The following is a 10,340-nucleotide window of genomic DNA, read 5'->3' as shown; positions in this document are numbered from 1 at the left end:
TTACGAACTTTTGACAAGTTTCACTTCACTGACGTCACCTATCAGTAACTTATTGGAGAAGGAAATTCCCCTACCCCTCACACTGTTGACCAGTCCTTACAGTAGTTTTCAACTATCAACAAAGCCCGTGGACTGGAAACGTTCAGCGCGACTAGTACACTTGAACAACGCAGTAAAAACGTAGCTAGCGTACCTTTGGAGTTTATGTATCACAGTAGTTCCATTTCAGTTCTCACGTAATGAGAAGTTCATGCTGTAGGTTAAAATTTCCATAAATTATCATTTCTTCGCTATGATAAGACTACATTTTAACTTAGATATTAGAACATTTTCTCGCGCTTTGTTTTTTTCCTTTTTTTACAACTAATTTTGTCTTAGCTAAGATGATATGAGCTTATATTTATTGTTAGCTATGAGAAATTTTCAATTAAAAGGTCCTTAGTTAAAGTAAAAATATAGTAACGGACGAAAATAGAAAACCATTGTTACCAAGACTATTATTTCTTGGTTGATTTCGTACCAATAATTGGTGCTTACATATTTTAGAATATCCATGTAAATAAATTTACAAAAATTAATTGGGTTATTAAAGCGTTGCAATAAAAACACAACTTAATTTTCTTATAACGATTTTATTTCAATCCGAAGTTACTGTTTTACATTATTTACCTTTCTTTGCCTTAATCTTTCTTAAATAGAACTCGAGTTCTTTACCTTCCATAACATACCCATCAGCTCGTCCACATTGGCCTGGGCGACTCGCAATACATGCTGAAAGAGGAAATCCGTATTATCAGTTTGGGTACATGACATGCTGATATACTATCTACTACACTTCACAGTAAAATATATACTGAACATTGCGATATGGTTTAGTGAGGTTCGTTACCAGCACAATTAATCTATACGAGGATGGCAAAATATGGTATGTCCGTTTGTTCAGGCAAACAAAGACATTGAGATTTATATGTTGGAAAAAAAAAAAAGTTGATAACGACTGAAAGTAATTTAAATTTGATTCATAAGGTTGCAATTTACTCTCGTGTAAAAATGTACAGATTATGTTTGCCATTCTAGTATTAATAGCATCATTATGACAGCTAAACCTTCGACTAATGCAATGATTTGTTTTCAAGGACTAAACTGCACAGAATATCGACAACCATGTATCCTGCTTCTGAATCTAGAATTTAAAACTCATGAAGCATTTAATAGTCAAAATCAATTTTGAATAAAAGACACTACCAGTCCACGCCTCAAGCGCCAGCAACAATACTCAGTGCTATACACTCACTACTTTATACAACACTTAGTCTTACATTATTATAGGATTACGTTGTTTTGTGGAAAGAACTGAGTTTGAACGGGCCGCAGGGTGAGCTGACTACTTGCATATACATAGAAGAGTGATATGTCAAAGACTAACAAAAAACTTTCTTCAGGTTGAAAATAAGAGTACTCATTTCAAGACTGTTTCAAAGTCAAGATGTTTCCAGCGAAAACTTCTTGTGTTCTAAATGATTTGCCAGAATATCAACAATGAACAAGAAGTCTCTCATGGTCTGTACGACGAAAATTTTGTATCTGCAGAAGAATAATTACATTTTCTGAATTAATCAGTTATAGAGGTTGGTATTAGTCCTGTTAAGAAACCATGGGCAGTGAAATTGTTGTAAACTGTACGCATCAAGAAAGCACAGCGAAATTACTGCAGTTGTGGTTGAGTATACCAAACCAAAACTGACCAAACTCTTCAAAGGGGAAATTCAATCTTCAGAAGAAAATACATCGAAAAAAGCTTGTACAATCCGCGGCAAAAAACCTGCAACATGAGGTTGTAAGTTTATTGTGAAACTACGCCTAACAGCACAGGAAATGAACATAACGTCTACTTGGAACGAATCATGCCAGGATAAACCTCGGCCTCCTCCCGTGCACACTTACTTTGGAGCAAAAGACTTCGTCATTTCACAATAAACTTATATGCTCGTGTTGCAGGTTTTTTGCCGTGGATTGTACAACTTGCCGCGAATTTATATCATACACCAATTCATCTTAAGAATCGTGTAAATCCTACAATAATAAGATTCAGATTCTAACAATTATCTCCGAGTTCCTTTCAAAGATACAAATTTTGCATCACATTCCATCTGCAACAAAGTACATGGACAACACAAGAAATGTGAGGTCTACAAAAGGAGCGTTTGAAAAACTGGATCCCTATTATGATACATACAATCATTTTACCTGAAGATAAACGAGACTGTTCTCGTCAATGTGTCACGAAAAAAAAAAGACCCTATCACAAGATACAGGAGAAAAAGCGGTGTAGTGGAAAGATACACTACAGTGTTAACACTCGTAGTGTTAAAGAAACTTTCGCCATATATAAGAAGAAACATTTAGTATCCTACATTGGAAATCAAAATTTTATGCATTACGAGCTACAAGACGTCTGTGTTTGGTCAAATTGAACTTTGCATGTTAATTTTGAAGAACGTACTTGAACGCGTGACACCTTGGTTGGACGTGTGAAGACGTTAGTAGTGTGGTGTACAACGACTGATCTGTTTGTTTCAGGAATGCAGTGAATGCCCTGAAAAGGAAAGATTCGCTTTACTGACATTTGGTCTCGAAAAAACAGCAGATGACTTCTCAAATTACATATGCAATATGGAGTGAAAAACTCATTAAGGAACCTGATGCTATTGATACTTTCATTAATGAATTTGGGAAATAGACAGTGAAAGCAATAACACATCATCTAAGGAACTACAACATTACCACATCGCAGAAGTGAAGGAACGTGTTGAGACTGAACAGCTATATTCCTTGTTTCACTGTGATTCTTTCACAAGATCACAGAAATAATGACCAACTTCCAAAAACAAGACAAAAGTGCCGCAAAAGTGATGACAGAACATGACTCAATACATGCATTCCTAGCAATACGCAAAATTCTTCAACACCTGCAATCACAGGCAGAAAAAATTCACGATAGTGGCCCTAGCCACTTCAAAAGTTGCTACCAATTGTTTGAAGTCGCTTGTACCAATGAACTGGATATACAATGTTATACTGGTCATGAGAAAGGGCCTTGCGATGGTGAAGGGAGCCTACTGAATCACCACGCTACAAAATCCTTGAAGCCCAAGTACAGCTGCAACTCAATGCCGAATACAACACATTTACAAAAGTGGTCATACACAACAGCCCTTATCTTGTTGCCCAAAGAGGAAGTTGAAGAATTCCGCCAGTAGAAAATAGAAGAATGGACCACCAAACTATTACTATGAAAAGAAATTCAGAAGTCACATGTCTGGACTCAGTGATAAGCGAACTTACATGGCACGAATTTTAAAAAGCAAGAAAGATTTTTTATTGCTCTAACCAAGATCTCAAAAAAGGCCAGAATATTATTCCGATTTACAACCTACAAGAAGGATGTGTGTGTGTGTGTGTGATTTGGCTTGCAGGTTATAGATATCAATTGAGTTAAACGAAATCGTCGTGAACAACATGGATCAATCGCTATCACATGGATCAACTGATGGATATAATTTCCACCTGCAAGACAGCAACACCAACGTCAGCACTCACTTCTAATTCGAGATTTGTTTCGGAAGCTTTAATGCTTGAAGCTGAGTATTACCTAATTTTATGTAGACTAATTTCATGACACAAACATGTGAGATTGTAGTAACGGAAACTGGTTTAATATATGGCAAAATTTTAAATTGTTATAAATCCTGTTCAACTCAAAAGTGGAAGTTGTTTCCAGGGCATGTAATATTGTCTGGTTCTGATGAACAATCACAAAATCAAAATTTATGGAACTGCCATTTTTTAAATGAAAAATCGTAAGGGTACAGCACGAGGACTTGGACAACATACAGTTTCAAACGGAGAAACATTTTCAAATAAAATAAAAAGCAACAAAATACCTTGAACCGCTTCAGAGATAAAAGTATTTTGATAATTTGCCGAAATTCGCATGTGAGAAATGGCACCTGAGGCATCATCTTTGGCGGACTATTTCATGCCAGAAATAAATAAAAAAAAAAAAAAAATCTTACTCTGGCCTGAATTTTAACATACGTTAAATATATTATCTAAAGCTATCAAGGTAAGACTTTTATCTTTGCATGACAAAATTGATCTGGACTACGCTTGTAACATTCTTAAAATTCTACCGCGACATCTTTATCTGTACTTTCTAATGTACATTTAATTGCCACTAAGATAGTCATTATGGACAACATCAGTGCGCTGTGAGAGTCAACATTGCCAATTCAGCATAGGTAAGGAAAAATCATCATGCTTGTCCATAAACACTAAAAACAGAATAAACCTAATGACTTTACTACAAATAAAAGCTACTTCAGGACGCCTCGTGAAATTTAGTTTTCAAGAAGCACTGAGCAATCTCAAAACTTTTATACACCAAAGAAACACAATAACTGGTATATCTGCTACACTATAAATTTTGGAACCTCAACTTCGCAGTCTCTAACGAGAATTTTGGTAGAAACAGAGGAAAGAACTGGTAAGAGTATGACAGGAAGAAAGAAGATTTAAAAAAAAAAAATAGGGAATCAGAAAATAAGAGTGGAAGAAAAATTATTTGGGACAGAAAGCATTGTAGACGGTACTGAAAAAGATGTAGTAAAACAAAAGACTATATTGGACTTAGTGACACGAACAGTGATATTTTTTTTTTTTTTTTAATTTAGTGCCAACTGATTATGTATCAAGGCTAAGGGAGACTATAATAATGAGAGATGACAAGGTGGAAAGGTCGGCAGGAAACAAAATCCAGAGATCCCCTCACGATTTCATCTACTTTTTTGAATGATTTCGAACTTATCGGTGCCCATTATCACCAACAGTCATTGGAAATATTTTTATTCCCCTACCTGTTACGTAACTAAATGTACTACCATAAAAATAAACGTGAGGTCCTGGAGGTATTCCGAGGGGAAAAAATATCACTAATCTGTACTTTATAAGTGTTACCTCGCTGTTAATATCAGTTCAATTAACAAGTTTAAAATAGGTGGTTTGGTGAACTAGGATGGTCTGAAAGTTATTAATTATACCTTTGACAATATTCAAACTTTTATACAAAATTGACCAAAGCATTAAGTTTATTAATAACACCCCACTTCAGCTATGTAGCATTGTCTTCATCAGACGCGTTATGTGAATGTTACATTGCCGAAACTGTTATAATAAATTTAACTATAAATTTAGTGTTTTAATCAGTTTTTTGTTTTATTAATATATATAAAATAGTGTGTATTACATGTTAAATATGTACATGTTATTTCCAAACAATTCTTTTTAAAAACCGTCAAAGAAACTAATAATTTCTTCACTCTTCTAGATTTAAGCTGCGAATGAAACAAATGACCATCCAACTCCGTAGGAAGACACTGTGTGAGCAGATCCAAATCGTAATAATGCTGTAATCTTCACATGAAGTTGGTAGTAATTTCACTTCGTAGTTTAAATCTACTCGTAGAAGAATTTATTACTTTGTCATTTAAAAAAAATTGTAAAAAAAAGCACATATTTAACACATACTATTTGGATTTATCACCAACCTTCAAATACAGTTACTAAATGATATCTCGTTATTTTGAACTTTTTAATGGTCTGATATTAAAAAGGCAGGTAAATATTTTAAAGTATAAATTAGGAGTATATTTTTTTTCGAATACTTTTACTTCTAGAATACCATTCTCACTTTTACTTTATAGAACAGTACATTTAACTTATTGAACGTAAAGAACACATTTCAAAATTTACACAATATTATCCTAGAATATGAACGGCGTAACATCTTCACAATTAAGATTAAAAAACATTTCTGTATTACGCCAGATATGTCGATGAGCACAGTTACCGTATTTACGCGAATCTAAGACGCACCCCAACTTTTGAAGGAAAAACTGGAAGAAAAAATCCTCGAATGTAAGACGCACCCTTGGCAAGAAACAAATTGTAGCCATATCACGAAAGAACAGATACCCTCGAACGGGTCACAATGCCGGAAGGCGTCAACTTTAAAACTGCACCTGCAAATCTTCGGGGAAGCAGGTTGTCCGCAAACAATGACTCACTCGCGCCACCCACCTCCCTTCCAAACCTGTTTGTGCCTGCAACTTCCTGATTTGCAGCATTTTTAACCTCCTTATTTTATCAACTGTCGTGCTTCAAGATGTACGACTCACTTGTTTGTGCTCATTAAACGGAAGACACCAGCCACGATATGTGGGAGGGAACGGAACAATCTCCGCTGTCGAAATTCGCAAAAATGATTCATCTCTCATTTGCCACTGGTTTGCGAACTAATTTTAAATGGTTTTTAATTCGCGTAAAATGCATGATTTTAGTTCTGCATTCTGTTCGTACACACAAAACACACTTTCTTTACAGAATCGTTAACTGACGGGATTTGCAACTTTTGGCAAAACTCCAACCAAATTGGCCTAAATTTGCATAACTCAAATCTAAGACGCGCCTTTATTTTGGAGGCAAAAAATCGAAAAAACTGCGTAAAAACGGTAAGTAATAGATCAGGTAGTAAAAGATTTCTAGCGATACAGTCAGAACTGATGGCGATCAAGACCACAGAACGGATCAAAATCATACAGAAAATAGATCCTAAGGTTCAAAGGTACAGAACTTCGCTGAATATTTAAGGTTAAAATTTAGTTCATTTGTACGTCTTTTCTCCTTTTCTTAGAACTAATACCTATGTGTGTAATGAACAATTCCTAATGACCGATATTCACCATTTTCTTATATATAAAAAAAGAACAGTATTTCCATATCCATTAAAACTGTACTAGATGGATGCCTTGTAAAATATATTGACTAGGATAAATTCTACCAGGAAGAAAAAATATATATATATAAAAGTATAAATTCTACCAGGAGGAAAAAAATATATAAAATTATTAAAGTTTAACATTAAAGCGCTTCTTTTACCGAACCCAAGAGAACATGAATTAAGTGTTTAGTGTTTCAAGAAGTAATTCGGATATTTGGACTACATGAATAAGAAATCAGTAAGGTTTGCAAAATATTGTATGAAAGTAATAGCTGAAGACGCACCACACAGATTAATATTATCTGTTCTCTTTTGTATAAATTCATGCGTTAAAATGCATGTATTATTATTCTATTATCTAATTAAAAAGTTGAGGCCGGAATTAAAAATTTAGAGCTATGAAAATTAAAAGAAAGGCAAGTATTAGGTATAAGTTATTTGGCAGGTTCTCATTGATAACAACGCTAGGACGAGCAGTATTAGTACAACTTTTCTCTGAGAGTACAAAATACAGGGTGGCCCAAAAGAAGGTATAACATTGCCTGCATTGACCAAGTATAACATTCTAGTTTATGGGTTTATTTGCTTCTGCTCTTCCGAGCTTAAGATATACGTAAAAACACATTAAGAACAAATAATAAAGAAACTAAGTCTACTCGGTAACAATAATAAGAAATTATATAAAATGCAAGGAGCTGATCAGTGCGGTACTGTATACCTACTTGTGGGACACCGTGTATGGTTATGCATTAGTAGGAAAATCTACTGCGACATTTATGATAAAGCATTAACTCAGAAAAGAGGAAAATACAAGTGTTTGAGGACTTTCATGACTTCTGCACCGCTTTGAATCCAGCCTTACAATCTCATGTTCTTTATCTCCTCATATTTATTTATTTAATTATTCTCATTCTCTGGTCTGAAGAAGAATTAACTGTGATTCGAAAGTCTTAGTTTTTTTGTGTACGACTAACGATATAAGTTTTAGTAACTTACCTAGTACTCTTCCTGTCTGGAACTGTTCTTCTAAAGCGGATTCCACTTTCGCCAATTTCTGTCGTGTCTTGTATTTCTTTTCTACCTTTTTAGATCTCTTTTTGTTTAATACAGCTTCTTCCGCTTCAGTCTAAAAAAAGAAAAAAAAGAAAAGAAAAATCATTACACATACATTAGTTAATATTAAATGATCTAAAAAAAATAGCTACCGCTATGGCAATCTCAGTGCGCTGTGAGAAAGGTGGTCAACAATGCCAATTCAGTAAAAGTAAAGGAATCATCATGTCTTGCCTTAGCTTAAATATACTTCATACAAAATAATTTATCATGAAGCAATTTATTACAATTCATTCAGCACATTACAAAACCTATTTTCTTTTTGTGGTATTTAACACACTTTGTAATATGGTTACATAACAACCAGTAAGATGGGAGCATAGGCCAATGTATTTAGTTCAAGCAGTCCCAGTGTTCATTGAAGAGAACCGATTCTTTCTGAGGATAAACACTAAAATAACATGTCACACGTAAGGGTATACTTTTTCTGCTTCTCAGATGCCAATGCACCTAACAAATCTAGTATTTGCTGCTTAGTTCCTAGTTTCCAGGAAACTGTATGTCACGACTAATACTAACTTAAGCTTTTTACTTTTTTTTTTTTTTTTTTTTATTTCATTTCAGAAACAAGGTCAGATTCGTCAAAAATTCCTTCTTACTTTGTTTCCTCGAAAACGTTCTCGTCGAAGTTTGCAATATCATACGGAGGTAGACATTCATAAAGCAGCAAAGGTGGTCAAAAATCAATGCCCATATTATGTACAACTCAAAGGAAAAAAGAAACATTATCAGTAGTTTATAATCATAGAAAACAGCACTAATGTTCAAACCCGAGTCATGCTTTAAAACAAACGGATATAAAAAGTAAAATACAGAATATATTTTAAAAAAAGAAAAAAATGTGCGCTTTTTCTAAAATCAGAAGTGCCTAATGTCGTTGGAGCAAAGCTGGTTCTGTTGAGTTGGTTTTGAGTTTAACGTCCCGTTCAACAGCGAGGCTATGAGACGTGGACTTGCTGATTAACGTGGAACATGAGCTTCCGCTGGGAATCCAACCCGGGTCTCCCACGTCAAAGGCGTGTACGCTAACCGCTTCGCCACAAAGGAGCTTCAACAGTTGGTTCTGTATACCCAATAATTTCTTGTCTATAACAGCATATCGCTCGACCTGACCACAACATTTTGATTTTTGTATGTACGTGTTTTTAAAAGAAAACTTCATTCTAACTACCTAGAATACACTTGATAGACTTATAACCATTTCAAGGGATTTACTTCCGTTAGTAGACATTTTCAGCATCTATCTTAAGTTTATAAGCTGCTACATGTAGATACGGTACTTTTTAATGTGTGCTACAGCGCACAAAAAGAAGTTATGTATTTATTTGAGTTGTGGAACTTGGTTTTGATATCCATCAGAGATGATTATAAACTTTTTGAATGAGCCATAACATTTCGATACCCTACACTTTTTTTTTCTCTCATCTCAAAGTATAGGGCAGATTTCACTTTCTAATATATAAAAACACACAAATACTCAACTCCCTACACCCCAACCCTCCATACACACACATTAGTAAGTCTGTAAGATACAAAAAAGTAATTTCAGATTTATGGTAACAAATTCAATCTCTAGGTAGCAGAACATATGAATACAGACGAGAAATTGCGAGTAATTCCAAAGTATTGTGTGTTGACTTGCAATGCTGCTGTTGTGGTGAGTGTGGTCATATGGCTCCGAAAAACGCTTCTGGGAGAGCCATATTTGTGTATTTTCCGACATCGGTTGTAACTATAGCCAAATAAGAAAACAGTGTATGACAAAAGGTGTTCCGTGTGTCAAAGGAAGGAATCACAACAAAACGGGTGTCCAAGTTATTGCTGAGCCTTCCAATATTGGGCATCATAGATATTCGAGACCCGGTATACTCTCGACGAGGAGCAAAAAGTTATGTTCTTTCATGCGACGAGAGAATCCCACAGTCTCACAGAATATTAGTAACGATAGTACAAGGTTCTCCTGACCGTAAATCACATAATTACATAAAATTTACATGTAAAGAAGCAAGGCTTGAGCTCGTATGCCCATTCACTCACATATCATTGGTACGAATATTAATAGTCGAAAGTTATACGAGGGAGGAGGTGGAGATCTGTGATGACTGCACAAGGTTTTGAGTGTATGTATTTGTCGGAATGTAACAAAAAGAGTAGCCTCCTACTGTCCCCGTGATTTCAGGATCGTCTAATCCGGTACGTGGATGTACGGTTTCCATGCGGCTTTACGGCTATTAGTGACTAATGCACCATGCATTGTCACTCATTAGAACAGGGCATCCAGTCATACGGGGAAATCAATGGTAACGTAAATGGATCGGATGGCGCGTGAGATGGAAATTCATCCAATCCTTTTACTGACATTTCTAATGTAAATTTACGATATCCATTC

At 35.1% G+C, this 10,340-nt stretch overlaps 1 protein-coding gene across 2 annotated transcripts in view; it reads right to left on the bottom strand.

Annotated features, from left to right (window-relative positions):
- Positions 1–616: 616 nt before the first annotated feature.
- The window catches only part of RpS8 (ribosomal protein S8), a 45,423-nt gene continuing 35,699 nt past the window's right edge, over positions 617–10,340 (bottom strand). For both annotated transcript variants that reach the window (XM_081769443.1, XM_081769441.1), the window contains exons 5-6: positions 7,835–7,964; positions 617–771 (exon numbers count right to left, since the gene is read on the bottom strand). In XM_081769443.1, the coding sequence (XP_081625569.1) occupies positions 662–771; positions 7,835–7,964 (240 nt within the window). In that variant the 3' untranslated portion in view covers positions 617–661. The remainder of the gene's footprint in view (positions 772–7,834; positions 7,965–10,340) is intronic.

Source organism: Thermobia domestica, chromosome 8 (genome assembly GCF_964235325.1).
Source record: "Thermobia domestica chromosome 8, izTheDome1.hap1.1, whole genome shotgun sequence".
In the NCBI taxonomy this organism is placed as follows: domain Eukaryota; kingdom Metazoa; phylum Arthropoda; class Insecta; order Zygentoma; family Lepismatidae; genus Thermobia; species Thermobia domestica.
The sequence above is the reverse complement of the archived record's forward strand: the minus strand, read 5'-3'. Positions and strand labels throughout refer to the sequence as shown.